The following is a 20,631-nucleotide window of genomic DNA, read 5'->3' as shown; positions in this document are numbered from 1 at the left end:
GTGACTGTTTGTCTTCCTGCTGTCGACACAAAACTTTACAACACACTTTGCATCTCAGGACGGACTCAAAGCACACTACATTAACAGTAATAGTTATTGGTACTGACGACATACTCTTTATGAGAAAGATACGACAACGAGACACTTCAACTGCTGCTGACATTACCTGATACAGAGAAGAAAGAGACAAAAGAGAAGACATGATGGAAACAGACTCATTTATCTCTGTTATTTTCCACTCCTCTGTTCTTTCTCTCCATCTTCTTTCTCGAACATAAACGATTTCTGTTCTACTTGCTCTCCGTTATCTTGTCTCCAGCTCTTAGCTGATCTCTCTTTTCATCTTCGCTCCATTTTTCCCCTTCTCCCTTTTACTTGCTTTCTTCTGACTTAAGTCTCACCTAGTGTCTTTTTTAGGGATGACCTGAATGCTTCGATCGTTGCCATGGTAATGAACCTCCAAATCAGTCTTTTGTTTTCTTTTTGTCTTCTTTTCTTGGGTGGTCAAAGTTCAATGCGACCTCACAAAACACGTTTTAGCCATAACTCAAGAATTCACATGTTAATTATGACAATTTCACACAAATGTCTAACAAGATACAATGTTGAAGTGATGACATTTTGGACTGCAACTTGACTCTACAACCTGATTTTAGTGTCTTTCTGACTTTGTCTTTCACCCATACATTTCCGATTTTTATTTCTTTCTCTCTCTCTTGTTATTCTCCTTATTTTCTCTCTGCGTTTAGACATGATTCTGAATGTTTCTGTCCTTGTTTTCCTTCTTAAACTTTCTCTATTATCTTTGCCTTTTGCTCATAACTACATAACTGTCCCTCGTATCACCGTTGAAAAAAAACAAAGTCTTTCTTCTCATCTTTCTATACCTCTGCCACCCACCAACTCCGGCATATTATATTTTAGCCAATATCGTATCGATCGGACTAATACAGCAGACGGCGGTTGTAAACACACAGTAATAAATGGAGTGATAAGCCGTCAGATGAAGCCCCCCCGTGTCTCTGTCTCCACTTATTACACAGCAGAGTATTGGAATCTAATCCTATGTCGGGTGGGATTGATCGGTGTGTTGTATGGCTTCATTTTAACCTTGGAGAGGGTTAAGAGAGAAATTGATAGAGCTGCAAAGGTTATATATTACTTTAATATTAACAATAATCATGGTGTAAAGGCATCTAAATTGTCAAGTATATAATTATATGTCATGCTTCCTTCTATCTGTCATTGATGTTACTTCCTTTGTTTCTTTCTGACTCACTGGAATCTAATTGCCATCCAGGAAATCTAATTAATATCCATCTAATCTACTTAATATAATCAGGTAATATCCATGAGTGCCTTTAAATGCACAAACATACTGGTAATGCTAATAAAGATTATGATTAACCCACTTAGAGAGATGAAGACAATTTAAATTTAAAATGGAATTTTATTTTTTTAGCATAACAAACAACACATTCACAATCCCAACTCGTCAAATACCGTCACTTGATCAGCGCCCCTCGGCATCGGATAAAGACGCACGGAGACGTGACAGTATTTGACGAGTTGGGAGTGAGAACTGGTTGGAAAAAAAGCCATCTCAATGTATCAGAAATTAGTAAATCAGGCAAAAAGAAACATATATGTAATAGGTAATTATCAGGAAAAGCATCATTTATACACCCACAAAGTTTAACGTTAATTCTACTTATGACTATGTTTTGACATCCTGTAGATAATTTCAAAGTCTAAATTGCAGCACCCAGCGAGGAGAAAGAGAGAGGCAGCAAGCCCCCGAGAGATGGAGAGTAAATTAAATAATAAATAGTTTGGCAGCCGGGAAGAGATAGAGCTGCATGATAAAAGAGAGAGACAGATGAACGGGGCTTGGTGGCTTCCCGTAGGCCAGCCACGCTATCACCTCTCCACCAGACTCTGCTCTCAGCAAGATGGCAGCTCCATCACAGTAAACAACCCCTGTGTGGATGTAACAGGAGGGATGACGGCGTGGCAAATTCTGGACTGAAATTACAGATACACGATATTATTTTCTGCTGCGTATCTTCAAATTTGACCATTTTCATGCTTGCAAGCTTTTGGAAAAAACATGTAAACCATCAGGAGAAACCGAGAGGTCAAACAGGCAGTGCTGCTTCAGCAAACCTGTATAGTGTCCTTTCTAATGAGGTCAAAGGTCAGCGTTGCATCATCTTCACAATGTTAATAAATAAGACAGAAAAGGCTTTAGACAGCGGCTGATTAGGGCGGATTGAGATGAAGAGAGGGAGATTCAGGGAGTGATTCAGTAATGACACAGAGCTTCCAAAGACTTGTTTTTCTATCTGCTGGGAACAATAATTTCCAGTTGTAAATGTGGTATACATATATAAATCTCTCAGAGGATAGTTATTTTCCAACTGCCTTAATGACTCAACACCAAATGACTCAAACATGGCTCCCATGGTTTCATTCCTGTGGATTGCAGGGCGGCGTCACACAAGGTTTAGGAAATTAGATTTGTGGATTTTTAAAATATCTATCCATCATAACAGCTTGTATCTACTATACAAGCCCTGCTAAATGACAGGCATTCAGACCACATACTTTTCCTTTAAATTGTACACTGTATTCTCACCCATGTGTGTTTTGACTCCCTCCAGATAGAAGAGGAGAATGCGGCTCTGCTCGCCGCTCTGACCGACAGTTTGGATGGCATGGTGGATGCCGAGGTGGGCGGGCTCTCCGTCTTCCCCGCCCTCGGGGAGGAGCCTGACCAGGAAGAGGAGGAAGAGGACAATCTTCCTCTCAGCGCCGAGGACTTCAGCCAGTCCCTGGGGGCCGAGACAGAGGACCCATCTCTAGTAAGAACACCTTTATACGTCCTGTATACACATTGTTATTGAGACATGAACTGGAGAATCCTCTGATCAGAACACATCTCGCCTGAAGGGTCCCTGACCTCACTTTCGCAGCCCATGTCTGAGCATTTACCCCCCCAGTTTAAGAACGTGATATCTTCACCTCAAATACCCTCGTGTTTCTTTTTAGTCAGCGCTCCTCGAATCAAAAGTCTCTCGCAGCTCAACAACCGCCGCTGCCTGTTGAAGTGGAGCCTTTCATACATGCTTCAAACACCATCCAGTCCCCTCTCTCACCCCCGCCACGCTGTGCCTCTCCTTTCCCATGCTCCCCCTCTCTCGTTCTCCCCACTATCTTAATCTGTGTCGCGTTCGCTAACCTTGATGTTCCCCTTGTTGGGCCGCAAGGTTCAAAGTCTGCCTTTAACTGTGGAAAACAGAGGGGCGCTGAGGCACACTGCTGTAACCTTTCATCCAGTCCCGTCCTCTTTGTGTAGTGTGTGTGTGTGTGTGTGTTGTATTTCTGTATTTATAAGGACCACGTGTCCTTCCAAGAATATTTGTCCACTCCCACGTTGATAAGAGTATTAAATACTTGACAAATCTCCCTTTAAGGTACATTTTGAATGGATAAGTTCACAATTAAATATTTTAATCGATCGACAGCCCTAATTACTTAAATAGTTTTCTGAAATTGTATGTTTGAATACATAAATGAGGCATTATCTAATGCTTATATTTGGTAAATTTAGGAGAGATATACAGACGCAAATAGACAAAGTAGTAAAATAAACATCTAAATATGTATTTTGGATGTTTTCTTTCCAGTAATCTGAAAGAAGACATCGCAAAACAGCCCAAAATCTACCAGTGCATGAAAAAAATCTGGATCAGGTTCAGGTTTTAGTCCCAGAGATAAAAGTAGTCCAAAGTCCTCACAAGTCTAGTAATCCCAACATGCATGTGGTCTTCCAGCATGTGCTGAAGTTTATGTGTTTGCTTGTTTTCAACCCGTCCTCCCCCCCTCTCTCTGTTCACACAGTGCTGCTGGATGCCTCTCTCTCTCTCTCTCAATAGGCCTCCCATCATTCCCTGAACCCGACTTCTAGGAACAAACCTTGTTTTTCTCTCCTCACTCTGTTATCAGCCCCTCCCTGCATGCACCTAAACCCTGTCCCCCCCAAAAAGCCTCCTCTCATCATACAGGAACAACAAATTGCTGTATCCCTTTACGGTTAATACATTGTGCCCTACTTTCCCCTCGGTTCACTCTGCTGTCAGAAGAATGCAGCCGGCTCTGGAGCTTAATCGAAGCAGGAAGCTATTTCACTGCAATAAACGACTTGTGATTACTGCTGTTATGCGGCCTTATTGCACTTGTCAAGATGAATTCAGCCCGCTTCCCTAATTCGACTTAAATTTCACAGAAAAAGGGGGGGGCTGCTTACAGGGTTTTTTCTTGTGCGCTCTGATTTAGCGGCAGTTTACAAAGATACTATTGTTTGGCAGTGATGCGTCATGCCGGATGGTTGAATACCTAAAGCGTAAATATCCACCGAGCTGCGCTGCCTTTGATTACACAGGGAGTCGTACCATAAAACAAGTCAGTCGGTGGAGTCGGAGGAGGTCTGTGAAGCTCTACAATGAAAGGTTGGATGTGCAGTAATAGTTGAGGTTCAAGGAGGTAAACTAAGTGAACAGCAGGAGTCAACAGGAACACCTCTTAAACCCTGCACAAAACAGAAATAAATTACAAGTAGGGAAAAATGACTGCTTTTACTGAAGCTATATTTGATGTTTATACGTCAGAAAAAGGATCAGCAGGTTTCATAATCCCAAAGAATTAAGACTTCTTAACCAGGCTAGCAGTCTGTCTCTTGGGAAGGCAACGTCTGTCGGCCGGTCCAACACGTTTATCCGGAAATACTTAAATATTGGATGAATTGCTATGACGTTTGGTATAGATATCAATTATATATTAGATATCAGTTATAATGACTTTGGTGATCCCCTGGCTTTTCTTCATGTCTGGTTTTGAGTGAAATGTCTCAACAACTATCGGATGGTTTGCTGTGAAATTTGGTCCAGATATTCATGTTCCCCTCAGGATGAATTATAATTACTTTTGTAGAGGACTCTTAGTCAATTAGTTGACTAATCGACCAATCAATTAGTTGTTTTTTATGCTTTTTTCATGCTGAATGACTTATTTCAGAGAAATTTATGAGCACATCTCTGGTAAACAAGATTCAAAGTGGTGCTTTTTTTGTGAGTCTTTGTGGAGGAACTCAGTTTTACAGATCTGTCGATTAAATCAACTAATCAAGTAGTCAAAAAAAATCGCATGAGTGTTAGTCGACTAAGAATTTCTTTGGTTGGGGACAGCGCTGATACTTTTATGTTTATGACCAGACTAATGACATTCCCATCAGCCTGAGCTGTACTTTATTATCATGCTGACATTAGTATTAAGTGTTGATTAGTATTTAATGAGCAATAGCCTATGTAGTACTGACAGCTAGAATTTTAAAATAGTTATTGCAGTCCAAATTCAAAACTGCAAATTCAGGACCGTCCGCTCCTCCAATGTGACTGATAACAGTTAGCGCCTTCTTCAGAGCCCTCTGAAGAAGGCTCTGTGCTGAAATGCGTACGCGTACTGTATGTCTATTGTGATGTGAGCCAATTAAACAAGTGAAATGTTAGTATTTTGTCCTCCTTGAGTCCAGCTGACATGCTTATTGGACTTTGGGTCTAGCACTCCACCGTGAATCCCATTGTTTAGAGACTCTTACACACTTTAAGAAGCGGTTTCGTGTCATATTTTACTCTTTCTTTGTATATATTAAGACTGTACTACCACTGTTTGAAGCATTACAGGATCGGATCTGAATCAGAGAGAAAAATGACCAGAGGAAGGGGGCATTCCTTCCAAATGGGTGGAAATGATAATGACTTTAATGACCTTAGATGGTTCAGTACATGAATAAGGCTTGTTTGGCAGTTGAGGAAGCCAAAAAGATGCCAAGCCTCACAGCGATAACAGTGAGTGTGTGGCTTACTTACACTATGCTGGCATGGTAACAGCAAACAGGACGCAGTGGGACAGAACTGGCTTTGTCAAATGCCATGGAGGTATTGTTTAGTCCAAAACAACGGGTCAGCGATACTTAGAGGTCAAGCCGCCAGATGCCATCGTCTTCGCTGTTGTGTTGCAAAACACTGTGGCCCCACACATGACCGCCCTGCCCTTGTTTTCACCTTGACGGCTCCTTGGTTATCAGTCAACTCGTGTCAAAATAAGAATGAGTGTAGGCTGGTTAATCAGTTACGCCTGCCAGTTTTCTCAGTTTCCATCTAGTGAGAAAAGACGCTGAAGGTCAAATGTGGTCGGTCCGGTTTGATAGTTACTGTTATATACTGAGGAGAACCTGATTATAGGACGAAACCTCCTCCATCATGTTTTCATCCTCTGTCAGCTCGGTGCCTTGGAATTTGACATGACCACAATGGGTGAAAACAACATTGTATGTGCATGAGAACTGAGAGAAACATCAGCTTCTTTACCAGTAAAAGGATTCAGGAGGAGGAGAGCTGGAAGGAACTGGAAGCAGACTGACTCTGAGAGAAGTAATGGTGGGATTTACTTTAAACTTCAGTGGCATAAATTCAGTTTCCAGCTTGATGATGATAATGAACTTTATTTAAAGAAGTGCTTTACAATAAGGACAAGTAGACATAGAATGGACATAAAAACAGGGGAAATAAGATGGAAAATAAAACACAATTGATAAAATGAGATAGAATAAAAAATAAGATGAAATGGAATACATAGAATGCATAACATAAGATGGAAAACCCACTGAATAATAGATTAATAAAAATATTAAGATTAGTACCCACATTTGCAGCATTCACATACTGTACATCAACAAAGGGTCTCCATTTCCTTCTACTATGTTCTTTTCTTTTCTACGTCAGTGAAGGAGATTTGAATTTGAATCAGAAACTGCCAAAGGGTTTTCTGCTTAAATGGGGGGTCCATTATATTTATTTATTTTATTTTTTGAGGTTTTTATATCATTCCATATCTTTCATGATGACGCTGCTGCATGTACAATATATATACATCCTTGTAGTCAGTGTATTAATGTTGCATACAGTAACTTAGATGGTGGTCGTCGTGCTCCCAGTTTGGAGAAGCAGAAAGGAGTACTGGCAGGAAGCTAAGCGATGTACTGCTTGTGTTAGTTCGGATCTAGAAGTCACAAAATAACACAAACACACCAACCTATTGATGCAGCGGTAGACCAGCAACTCCTGTGTTCTGAAAGGTAAAATTACTGTCTGGTGGCTTTGAAAAGAGCGATATAACAGCTTCAGTTCCCCGTCAAAGAGGGCTGTCTGATGGCGAGGTAAAGTGGTGAAAATACTCTAAATATACGGTACACTTAAACTGACCAATTTTTCTTTTTAGATGGGCCTTTTTTAAGTGGCTAAAATATGTTTTGCTCACCTCGCCGTCAGACAGCCCCTTCTGACGAGGAACTGAAGCCGGTATATCGCTCTCTTCAAATCCACCAGACTCCATTCACAAAAACAGTGATTTTACCTCACAGAACGCCGGGAGTAGACATACAACCTCGCTTCAAAAAATCCAAACTAACCCTTTCAGTTATTTCCAAACTTAGCACCGCTGATGTGCTAGCATTCCTATTATTCATAACATTATTAATTAGATTACTTTGGTAACCTACGTCAGTGCTTTTTGCTAACGGCTGAGTGGGCGTTTCCATTTGAAAATAGTGCAGATTGACCCAAATCTTCAACCTAAATGTTACAAAAGTTAAGTTTAGTTCATAAACCATCATCTTGACGATCAACTCTGCATGTTACAAAGCTGTAAATACCAATAATTCATCCTGTAATGTATCGCTGCTCTTACCACTCTGACCGGTTTATCTTGCTCCAGCAATGCATATGTCACTCCAGCTCCTCAAATACTGTAACAGTAGAGCTGAAGAAGTCTCTTCCATCCCCAGTCACACAGCGCTCAGTCAGCTGGCTGTTACTTCATTCCTCCTGACAGCTGGCAAGATAACACGCACTTCCAAAAGTCTCTTTCTGTCACATACTACTACTACTACTACTATTACTACTCTTGCTGCTAGGCTACTACCATAGTTTCTACCTCTACTTCTATCTCTGTTGTTTCCACCTCAACCTGTGAAATCATTTCCCTGAGGCATCATCTCGATACGCCTCCAGGCAGCGAGTTTATGAGTAGCGAGACGAGTCAAACCTCCTAGTGCTTTGGGGGATTCAAGAGTTTTCTACATCTAAAGTTATGAGCTGCCTGATATAATTTACATGTCAGGAACACGTGATGAACAGTAGCTGTTTCTCCAAAGCACAGGAAAAATACTTTTTTACTACTTTGGATCAACCAAAAATAGCCATGCAAGAAGTTGACAGTAGGAATGTGATTAAAATGTAACTTTGAATTTGATTTGTGGCACATTGATTGACCAATTAGTGCCATTTTTAGGGTTTCGGATTTCTTTATTGTGAACTCATGGAGCTCTATCTTCACTGTCTCTACAGTACTACTATTACTCACCTGTGGCAGCCACTTAACTGTAGTAATACCAAACAAAATTGCTGTTTACACGACTACAAGTGCCTATATTTATGTCTTCCATGACCCGGTGTTTTTCTTTTTCTGCCTGCTGGTTCATTAATGTTTTCCAGTCTGGTATCTTCTCCTGTTTGCCAAAGAAAAGAAAATCTACTACAACAAAACTGAAAAAAATTGTTGTGCTTCTTTTTAATCAAGTTTCATCACTGACTTCTAAAGATCTTTTTAGATTGTCTGAAATGCAGTGTGTCTCTAAACTCCTAGTTCCAGGACCTCTGACAGAAAGCAGGATATTTCACTTTACCGTATATGTACCGTATCATTCTGCATCGTAGCTCTGTTTCCATTGTGTATACTATCAGTGGCAAAAATAGCATCCTAACATTCACATCCACTCACACAGAAAAGCCTTGTGTAATAACATTATGCTGTTTACTCTACTGAAGCTACCAGATGTGTCTGTGCGTGTCTGTCTGTGCGTGTACTCCATCCTCTGTTTCCATCAGTTGAGTGGTTTTACTGTCACATGACTGCTGTCACTCATGTGTTCAGGCCTGAGTGTGGCGCCTCCCTCTACTGGTGAGAAGTGATACTGCAGACTCAGAGTGTGTGTGGCTGTTCATATACAGTGGCCTAAAAACACACACAAACACACACACACACACACACACACATCTGTCTGTTTTAAATTGTATTAGCTTGATTGGATTCACATTAAAGACAATTTATTTATGACCCATCAAAAATGAGATTAAACATGAATTAGTCATAATTCTCATTCAGTCCAATTACATTCTTCTTTTATTGCTTTGTATGTTATTTAATTAATACATTTAATGGCATGGCCATTTTCAAAGGGGACCTTTGACCTCTGACCTCTAGATATGTGAATGAAAATTGGTTCTATGGGTACCAATGAGTCTCCCCTTTACACGCATGCCCACTTTATGATAATCACATGCAGTTTTGGACAAGTCATAGTCAAGTCAGCACACTGACTCACTGACAGCTGTTGTTGCCTGTTGGGCTGCAGTTTCTGGATAATATTTGTCTTTATTTTATGTTGTTAATTGATTTCCAATAATAAATATATACATACATTTGCAGAAAGCAGCATATTTACCCAAAGCCATGTTGATAAGAGTATTAAATACTCGACAAATCTCCCTTTAAGGGACATTTTGTACAGATACATTTTTTTTATTAATTTGTAATTAATCACGATTAACTATTTTAATCGACTGACAGACTTGTAAGAACAGCTTCAGTTCTCCCAGTGTTCTCCCAGATGATATTCTCTCATTTGGTGTTTGATGATGGAGAGCGCTGTCAAACATGTTGCACCAAAATCTCCCAAACGTGTTCAGTTAGGTTGAGATTTGGTAACAGTGAATACCACAGGATATGATTGACACACTTTTCATACTCTTCCAAACCATCAGTGAGGCCTCATGCCCTGTGAGGAAGCATTTATATTACATTCTCTACAAGTGCACCTCCACTTTCTCTATGTATGTGTGTCCCACAATAGAACAAGGCCTGCATTGATGCAGCCTGTGGAGCTTTGGACGGCGTCCAGAGTAGAGTATGGTAGAGTAGAGACGGGTAGAGTGTTTAAGGGGCCCGGATGCTGCCGGAGGGACTTTCAATGTTTCACACAGACACAAACCTCCAGTCTCCTCTTCACTTTTCCTCAATGGGACTCTCAGAGGAGCATCATCAGGCGCTCCGAGCCAACTTGGCTCGCCCACTGAGGGCCGCGGTCGCTGCATTAGTGACGCAGGACGTCCTCCTGTCAGTCATTTGACCCAGATAGTAGTCTGTGATTACAGCCAGCTCTGTTGGCTGGAAATGTTCTACTCATTAACAGTAATATACAATGATAGTGTTATTAATAAACTCTGACCACTGGACAAGGATCTGTAGCTTCATAACAAACAACCACCATTATAAACAATAATCTGTTGTTTCAGAGAAACATCTTTTTATGTTTGATCCATGACTCTCCTCTCTATAATGTTACACATTACTCTCACATAAAGATGTATGCCAACCTGTAAAGTGGTATTAAGAGCCCATATAGTGCCCCATATGAAGTTGAATTAGAGGCTGGTCAGCAGGTTTGATGTATACAGTATTTATAGATGTTCTGGCGCCGTTATTCATATTCATCATCATGGCTAAATATATAACAAGGTGAAACATTTGTAGTGTGGTTTTATGTCTAGTCAATACATTTAAAGTGAATAGTCTGATGAAATTACCCCCCAAATCTGAAAGTGAAGTGATTGAAATTGCTGAGTGTATTTTGGGCTTTCTACTTCAGCTTCCACTCAGTAAAAGCAACATACACAACAGAAATTAAAGCTGCGTTCCCACGGCGTTGTCCAGTGTGGGAGTTGTCCATTTTTGTCTTATAAATTTAATCCTTTCACAGTGTGTCCTCACTTCATAGATCGTTAATTAGTTAATTGGAACATTTTGGTTGCCTAATTCAGCGTTCGGTTGTACTTGGCTACACCCTACGTCCACCTCTTATATACAGTCTATGGCTGTAAGCCGCTTGCTCAGTTGTGGCCATGTTGAGAGCCATGCGGAGGCAATAGAAATGCTCCCAATCTCGCATTTAGCACCTTTAACTTATTTCTTTACAGTTGTATATACACAGCCTTGTAACTATTTTTTTTTTTTTAAAGAAGCTTATAATCGTTTTAAGCCTCGGCGGTGCTCAAAAAACGTCATTCACCTAAGAAAATGAAGCAAAAGCACACCCAAAGTACTGTAACTTCTTCCACTTTGCAATTCTCTCTTATCCAAAACACAAAATCAGCGATGAATTCATCATTTCAAATTGAACTGTTTTCCTCACTTTCATTGCAATAGCGAAATCATATTCAGTTAAATAGTCATATTAATTCCTAGCAGGGATGAATTAGTTTACACTCCTCCGTCACTGTTTCACCAGAGATGAGGGCCCTCCAGTATGGCTGCTTCTTTTAAGTGAGCTCTCTGTGTGCAGGGCACATTGCTGTGAATCATCTGGGAAGCCCTGGTATATCCTCCTGCTCCAATCCTCATTCCTATCACATCTGTATTTTCTACATCGTCTTCTTCTGGAGCAAACGCTGCACAGCTTAGTGGGGGGATTTTCTCCCTAAGCTGATTTATATCAGCTGATAGGCCTGTCATGAAGCTAGGCACTGGAATGAATGGATGAATAGACAGATGAATAAAAGCAATGGAAGGATAGCGGGGAATGAGGAGCGGTTGTGCTAATATCCATTTGAAAGGTAATACTCCGAGGAAGGATTGTTCCGTTTCCTCTCCGTGTCTTAACTGTGGCTTCCTGTTTGATGTGACGGAAGAACAGTATGGAAAGATAAAAGATAACATTCACAGGGATGGATGGATGGAGAGAAGGAAAAGATGAAAATGGTTGTCAAAGGTCAGAGATGGAGAGGAAAGGATGAAGATGAGAAATGGGAAGAGGGTGGCAAGTAAGACGGGATGGTAGCAAAGATTTATGGACGAAAACGGAGAAATAGGAGCTGAAAGACGGGACAAGGGTTAAAGGAAAGGAAGAGAGGATGGAGATAAGTGGGGAGGAAAGGAAGATGGAAGGAGTTAGTACAAAATGAAAATACATCAGGAAAGGATGAGAGAGAGGGATTGATATAAAGACTGTTAGGATGGAAGAGAAATTGAGGAGCAGAAGTCATATTCTATGTTATTATAGAGAGAGAAGTGGCTGAATCCAGCTCTTTAATGGGAAACGTGAATGTGTCGTGTAGCTGTCAGCTTTAGTGATGTGATAAATGTACAGTATCATAACCTCATGGCCTCTTCTGCACATTATCCCCTTGTACAAACATCCATCTGCAGGAAGTTAACCGCTGACAGAATATAGATTAAAAATTGGAATGAAAGTCTGGAGTTTGGAAGATTTCCCACTTTCTATCCACATGGAGAAACGTTTGTTCCTCACAGGGACATAAATACTAGAACAAAATTACATCCTTTTACTTTGATTTCGCCACTGAAAAAGAAATGAATCCCACCGTACTAAATATGTTGGATGGTAATTTGCAATGTGCAGCCTAACTGATGTCTCCCATCTTTCTTTCTTTCCTCTCTAGCTGATGAAGCTGCTGCTGACTCCTCCCAACGTGCCCACAGGCGCCGACGCACACAAAGATAGAGTCCACGGCCATCGTTTTAGCAACAGAAGCCTACACCTACGGCCGGTCAGACCTCTTGTGAAGGTGAGGAGCGACTTACTATGAATACCTGTCGATTAAAGATAGATTTGCTTGGTTTACAGTAAGCGATAGTTTAAACTAGGGCTGTCAATCGATTCAAATATTTAATCGCCATTAATTGTCCATAGTTAATCGTGATTAATAATCACAAATGAATCACACTTTTTTATCTGTTCAAAATGTACGCGCTACATGCGCAACAAAGCTAACATGACATGGTTGGTACCAATGGGTTCCTTAGGTTTTCTAGTTTCATATGATATGTCTTTTTTAAAACCCGCTACAACCTTAAAATCGTAAGTTACCTTAATGCCTTAAAAAAAGTCTTATTATAGTATGTCGAAAATATTTCATGAAAAAAAGTCATAGTATACTATGTAAAAAAATATGAAAAAAAGTCATAGTAGAGTATGTCAAAAATTGTTCTGATAAATAAGTCATAGTATATAGTGTGTCAAAAAATTACATGAAAAAAATCTTCTGAAAAAAAGGTCATAGTATAGTATGTCGAAAACTATTCCAAAAAAATAAGTCATAGCATAGTATGTCAAAAAATGTCATGAAAAAAAATGATAGTATAGTATGTCAAAAAATTTCTGAAAAAAAGTCTTAGTTTACTATGTCAAAAAAAATCTCAAAAAAAGCCTCGGTGTAGTATGTCGAAAACATTTTCTGAAAAAAAGACATAGTATAGTATGTCAAAAAAAATTCTGAAAAAAGTCATAGTATAGTATGTCGAAAGTTTTTTGAAAAAAAGTGATAGTATTACATTAAATTAGTAGCGTTAAAACAAATTTGCGTTAACGCGTTATTACAGCCCGATTTAAAACTCTCCCTAAAACTTCCTCAGTCTTTCTCAGACTGAAGTAGACCTGAAGCAGTCTATTGTGCTGTAACCCCAGACACACATCTCTGTATTCACTGGTTAACGCCTCATACCCTGTGTCTTCTGGAGGCTGGCGAGATAACAAAATTGGATTTTTCCAATCACTTCCCCTCAGAGGTGGCGAGTTAGGGCAGAAGTAATTCACTGTTGCATGCATGGGCGTGCAATCAGCATCACTGCCACTGCAGGAGTTGTGCTTCAAGCAGGTATCTGCACTTGTTTGTTTTTTTCCCAGGGTAGAGTCAGACCGGTGCATAGAACAGATATCAGCATTTGGTTAGGAATCATGCTTGAAATGACCAATGTTTTCTCTGTTGTGCTTATACAAATAATGGCTACTCCAAAGGTGGGGGTAGAGTGACGTAGTAGGCTGCAAAACCTCCCTAGGGAGGGTTGTTGAGATGGATGGTTGGGTGTGCAAAGTGTCTGACTTGGACAGAGTTTGTGTCCCGTTTCCTAGCAGCAGTCAACATTGATTTCTCTTTAACTATAACCACAATCTTGCCTACCAACACTAAACTTCATAGGATGCATATGAATCATAACAGGTTTATGGGTTACTTTGAAAGGTCCTGACAAACTGTCTTATTTTAACGTTTGTTGGACGCACTGGAGCAGGGACGTTTTTCTCTATGACGTTTTTGTGCATGTCAGTCTTGTAAGATGTGCAGCAGCTGTCCAGCTGGTACAGTTTTTATTCTTTAAAATGAAAGATCTCATGTCAGACTTAAAAACTCTTGGAGCCTTCAAGCTTGCAGAGACCTTCAGCTGCTGCCCATGATAGATGTGGCGATGGGGAAGAGAGGACGTTTACAATGGCTACTGCTGTATGACTTAGCAGTAATTGGATAGCTGCTAGCATTGTGCTTCAAGTGGCCATTGATTACAACACCAGTCATTTATCTTGTTCAAGCATAAAGCATGGTGAGCCTTCACACAGCCCCTCTGCTCTGGCTTAAGCAAGGAGGATACAAAATACCCACAGGATGCAGTGCTGGGATCAGCCAAGCCTGTATCCATCACACACCCTCCTAACCTCACTGCTGCTAGCTGTGTGTAAGTGTGTATGTTGGAGCTTCAGTTTTAGAGTAGCGTGGCTTTGCTGTGGCAGATGGCGGGAGTATTGACTGGCAGGGCAAGAGGGCAACAGTGAATCATAGTCTCTCTCTCTCTGTATGAGCAATATAGAATCAGCCTTTTCATCGCAGCTGCACACTGATTCATCCCTCACAAAGTCGTAAGCAGAATATACTGCTTGTGTGGACGGTGTTCAGGGATGCAGGGCAGGAAATTGAAGATACAGTCATGTGTTCATGAGTCTGTTTTTGTATTTTTACGTGGTTCATTTTTCTTGTACCGATTAACGACTGTATACAATGCACAGCTACAGGGGAGTTTACGGAAAAACAAGTCATACTATACTTTGCCATCAAAATTTCATAAAAGTCATAGTATGGTATGTAATAAAAATGTCATAAAAACGTCATAGTATAGTAGGGCATAAAAATGTCAAAGTCATAGTATAGTATGTCATACAAATGTCATAAAAACTCATAGGAGGCATATAGTATGCCCACATTTTTTATTAAAAATGTCATTGAATAGTATGTCGAAAAATGTCATGAAAGAAGTCATAGTATAGTATGTCGAAAGTCTCACACTGGTATTCATGTTTGTGTCTCTCTACCCTCAGAGTGACCTCCGCCAGGAACGGAAGCCCCGAGCGGTGCGTCCAGCGGGCCGCCTGTGCACCGAGCTCCACCGCCACCTCACCACTGCCCGGGACTCCGAGGACGCCCCGGCCCCCGACACGGAGGAGGACGAAGAGGAGGACGAGGACGAGGACAGTGAGTCGGAGGAAGATGAAGAAGAGGAAGGGGAGGAAGAGGAGGAGGAGTCTTCCAGCAGCGAGGTGGAGGGTGTGGCAGTCGTGGCCCCTGTCCCCGCTGAGCCACCGAAGCCTCAGTTCAGCTCAGAGAAAGAACTGCAGTCGGTGGTGGAGCTGATCACGTACATGCACACCTACTGCCTGCCCACACGCAAGCAGCAGGGCTGGGAGCGTAAGGACCGTGACGTCCCGAGGCCTCGGGCCAGACCCGAGGCCTCCCGCCTGGCCGCCACAAACTCTCACAGCAGAGTTGTCTTGGTGGCTACTCCCGGGACTAGTGGGGGCTCAACTGGGACAGGCATATGTGCCCCCAGGAGAGTCCCATTTGCAAAGCGAAGGGAGATGAAGGCCAACTCCCTTCTCCGTGAGCTCCTGCAGCAGAGCAGCTCTTACGATGTGAGCAAGCCTTACAGACTGCACAGCCCTCCTTACTCCCACTCACACAGCCCCAACAGAGTGGGAGTAACTGCTTCTTCTGCCCTGGCGAGATCAGCCCCATTCTTCTCCCCCAGCTCCACCACCACCACCCCTAAGCTAGAGCTGCGTAAAGACTCTTCCTCCCCCGAGAGGAGGAGAAGCTGCTCCTCTGAGGCGCTTCAAAGCCCAGAGGAGATGGCAGAGGACGGCGGCTCCTTCTCGGTTCGGCGCTCCCGACGCCTGGCCTCCTTTCCCAGCCGCTTCGCCAAGAGGCTGCGGCCTGGACGGGCGAGGGAAGGAGAGGGGAGGGAGGAGAGGGAGGATGGACGAGTGGGGGTCAAACTCCTGCCCACCCAAGCAGGAGGCGGGACGACGACGGAGAAGCAGCCGGAGCAGCTAACGCCGGGCGACGGCAGCGCCGGTACAACGGAGCCGACCAAACCCTGCTGCCACAACGGTGAGATGGATAGGAAAGATACAGGCTGCATTCACACTACAGGCTTTTTATCTTCAATTTATTATAGCTGCTAATATCACATTTTATATTATTAATGACTCTAACTGTAATCTCAAAGAAACTATTTTTGTTAAATGAGGGTAAAATCACCGAGACAAACATCTTTCCGAGCTTGCATGTAAAGTCATGCGTGGGTTGTAACTGGCTTTTGACTCTTGATTGCAGAAAAGCGAGCCTGCCTCTGCCTGCCTCTCAACTCCAAGTCCACAGGGTGAGTTTCTCTATGTGAAGCACCTCCTGTGTTTCATCATACAGAAGTAGCCTGGCAGAAGTACTGCAGCATCCAGCCTGCGTCAGCAGAGTACTTTATGTTAGGAACTGTGGAAGCATCTTTTTATGAATGTCTTTTTTCCTGGCCCTCCTATTGAACTCTCGGTTTTTGTTGCAATCAGATCAAATATTTACTAGTTCATAAGCTAAAAAGTGAAGGTTTTTACAAATTATTTATGTTGAAGACGGGGACAAAATGTAGCAGCAGTTCACCAAGCTTACAGTTAGGATCTACTTGTGAGATATCCAACTGTATACCTATAACCAAATACTCAAAATTACTCATTAAAAGATATAAAATAGCATCTGCTTGTTATTAAATGACTCCGGCAGAAGTTTGTTTTGTATATCTATGTATTTTATTTTTCATTTGGACTCACTATTGGATCTAATAAATGCAGTTAAGTGTATCTTTAATGACAATTAGTGTTATGTAAAGGGAAAAGATTACACTAAGAGCTAAAACTGCCAAATTTAGCAGTTAAGGTACTTAGGATTTATTTCTCTACTAGGTTGTAATCCAGATTCTGGTAACTAGAGCCACAGTGGAAGACATTAACTTAAAATCTACACTTAATATCCCTCCAGATCCTCAAGATTAGTTTTTCTCTAAGCACAATATGCAAATATTTCTGTATTAGGAGAGAAACAGGAAAATGCCGAAAAGCTGTTGTGTAGCTGGTTAACCGAGGCTTTCACACTGAGATGTGAGGCACATACGATGCGTTAATATTCACTGTAAATGTGGTGAATCGCTAAATGATGCTGGTGACAGTTGCTTTACTACTGATGGTTAGCTAACGTTAGATTGAGTGGGAGGCTGCTGCAGTGCAGTCAAACAGTATAGCAGCATCAGACTATCGTCTGTCAAAATTATAATCCAAACGCAGCCTCAATGTTTTGTGACGTACCCGTATGTGCCAGTCTGATGTATGCACTTAAATGCACAACAGTAGAACGTGACTGGGCTCTTTTTCCAGGTAGAGTTTCCCCACTTAAGCTTGGTTGTAAATGGATTCAATGGGAGCCGCTGCTCCGCATTGCCGAGGAAATGCATTCAACATCAGGGGAATCGTTTATTTATGAGTACTGAGCGAGAGACCGATCCCATTAAGGAGCAGAGGATTGTTCCAGCTGTACTAATCTAATGCCTGTAAACATGCAAACTACTGCGTTAATCACCTTTGCTGTAATTTTAAAATTCAGCACTAATTAGTTTGATCCTATTTGAGTATTTGTTTCATTGTCTTAATTATATAATCTAGTGCTTCACAATGTGGCGGTAGTCCATAATTCATACATTTTCACTTCCAAGTATTGAGTGTTTGGCCTGGGGATTCGTTGTTGGCAGGGAGGAAAAGCCTCTGAATAGGGCTGCTCAATTATGGCAAAAATCACAGCCACGATTATTTTGGTCAATATTGAGAACACGAGTATTTAACACCATTACTCATTGACTTTGGAATCCTGCATTTAAAAAGAACATTTGTAGTTGTATGTAGTTTACATTTTAAAGTTAAATCCATCCATCTGGTGCACATTGAGAGCAAAATTAAGAGGATTTTTTGAGGGACCTTTGTGCTCTAGTAAGCAATTTAATCATAAACACATTGGTCATATAGATATTAATTGTGATGAAACGGCAAAAAAATCCCCACGAAGCATAGTAAACAGCGAATACTAAGCGGTGAGGTCCAGGCGAGGGGTGCTGTAAAGCGCTTCCTTCACCCCGGGCCTTTTCCAAGCTGACCAAGAGCCGGTCCTAGAGACACCACTACAGTGCAAATGCACCCGGCGAGTGGGGCGAAAGGGCACCACCGTAAAGGAAAGGGGTGCATTGAATTTATAATACAAGACAAAACGCGAGCGTCAGTGCAAAAAGGAATGCGGCACAGTAATGTCGATAATCTTGTTTTCATAATCGTTGGAAGTAATTCGTAAAATCGTAATTGGAATTTGATTAATTGCACAGCCCTACCTCTGAAACTAGTTAAGACCACTGAGTGACACATAACACAACACTAATGAACATATTTACATTCAGCACACAAAAGTTTGACAGAAACTAGATAAACCAGGCCAGACTGAAAATCTCAAACCACTATTAGACAATGTAAACTAAAAAAAGTTGCAAGTAGGGTTGTCCTCGACCAAAGAAATTCTTAGACGACTAACACTCATACGATTTTGTCGACTAATCGATTAGATGATTTAATCAACAGATCTGTGAAACTGAGTTTCTCCACAAAGAATCACACAAAACCACCACTTTAAATCTCGTGTTTACCAGAGATGTGCTCATAAATTTCTTAAAAACAAGTCATTCAGCATGAAAAAAAGCATAAAAATGACTAATGGACTAAAGAAACCTTAGTAGACTAAGACCAAAGCGAGCATTAGTCGACTAAGAAGGGGCAGCCCTAGTCGTAAGGGAATACGAATATTAACAAAATTGTCTTCATGCTTAAAAAAGGTGACCTGGATTCATTTTTATAGCATGGCTTGCAGACATGTATAATCTAATAAGACTGTATGATATTTTGAAATTGTAACGAGATCAACCAGGCTCAAATCCAGCGGTTTTATTCTACGATCCCTAATGAATCGGGACCTCTGGCTTGCTTACTCAGATCTTAATCTGTGCCAGACAGAGTGCCCTCTCTGCTCTTACTTTTTCCAAATTAACCTCCACACCCATCAGCCTCAAACCCTGGAACGTCTCCAGCTCCAACCAGTCACAAAGCTGAATGTTCTCCCTTTATAAACCTCTGGCGTCCGTCCATCTTCTAAATGAATCTGTTTTCTGAAGCGCTCACCAAAAAAAGAAAGAGTTGGGTGTGTTTTTTTTTTATAAATATATATTTGACTCTCCTGTTCTCTGTGGAGGGTAAGTAATACCCCGCCTGAAGCCAATCCACTCGGCACCGCTACTGCCTTTCATGGCAACGGGAGAAACAGAAGCAGACAGCCAGAAATAGAAAGCAGAAGAAGAATAGGGGAGAGGACAGCGGAGTACGTATGGTTGTTGTGATAAGAAAATGAAGAGTGCCGAGAAATGCCAGTAGCATTTACAGGGAGAAACATAATTCAAATTCAGCAGACATCAGCTGAAACTGTGCCGCTTTTTATTTTTTTTTGGGGGTGGGGGGGGGGATAGGTTTTACTGTGAGCCCTTTAAGGCTGTTAATGGATTCCAACATGACACAGCACTCTTAAATTTCTCTCTCTCTCTCTCTTCTTTTATCTCGGTTGTCTCTTCACCACCAGAGAGTCCCGGTACAGCACCAAGCCTTTCGAGCAGACGCTCAGTGTGGATCTGTGCGGAACGGCAGGTAAAAACACATTGCACGTTTACTCAATTGTTGTTTGGATTTCCGTTGATGTCAACGGGTTACAGCTCTAAAGGTATAATCATAAGGGACAGGGATGGTGGGACCAAATCTTATAGAGAGGCGTAGTCCATCATCTTCCGGTGGACACCATGGGATCTTATTTTGGAAAAAAATATGTATGGTCGTCAACGGCGAGAGACAATATTTTTTGATCCCGTTTGAATTACGCCATGAATCTCACATGACGTTTGTCAATTTAAAATATAAATTTGCATGTCAAGAAAGTCGCACTTGCTAGTTAACTTAGCTATGACCACACACAAATGAAGTGTTATCTTACCTGATGTGTTTTATCCAGCAACTCCTTGTCTTTTTGTTCGGGAAGCGAACGAACGTTTGAGACCCGTTGCTTGTGTTAGTAACTTACATCCCAGTATGAAACATACATCATAGCTTCAGCGAGAGAGACGTCACTTCCGCGACATTTTGGTGTGTAGTCTTTCTAATTACATATTTTCACAGTCTGATATTTCAATAGTTTTACAACAAACTGTGACTTTCTT

At 41.4% G+C, this 20,631-nt stretch overlaps 1 protein-coding gene across 2 annotated transcripts in view; it reads left to right on the top strand.

Annotated features, from left to right (window-relative positions):
- The window catches only part of ppargc1b (peroxisome proliferator-activated receptor gamma, coactivator 1 beta), a 103,807-nt gene that overhangs the window by 71,661 nt on the left and 11,515 nt on the right, over positions 1–20,631 (top strand). For both annotated transcript variants that reach the window (XM_074649026.1, XM_074649027.1), the window contains exons 3-7: positions 2,664–2,864; positions 12,636–12,761; positions 15,338–16,406; positions 16,632–16,677; positions 20,004–20,068. In XM_074649026.1, coding sequence (XP_074505127.1) covers positions 2,664–2,864; positions 12,636–12,761; positions 15,338–16,406; positions 16,632–16,677; positions 20,004–20,068 — 1,507 coding nt within the window. The remainder of the gene's footprint in view (positions 1–2,663; positions 2,865–12,635; positions 12,762–15,337; positions 16,407–16,631; positions 16,678–20,003; positions 20,069–20,631) is intronic.

This window comes from Sebastes fasciatus, chromosome 10, assembly GCF_043250625.1.
Source record: "Sebastes fasciatus isolate fSebFas1 chromosome 10, fSebFas1.pri, whole genome shotgun sequence".
Classification (NCBI taxonomy): domain Eukaryota; kingdom Metazoa; phylum Chordata; class Actinopteri; order Perciformes; family Sebastidae; genus Sebastes; species Sebastes fasciatus.
Note: the sequence above shows the minus strand (reverse complement) of the source record. Positions and strands in the feature narration are given on the sequence as shown.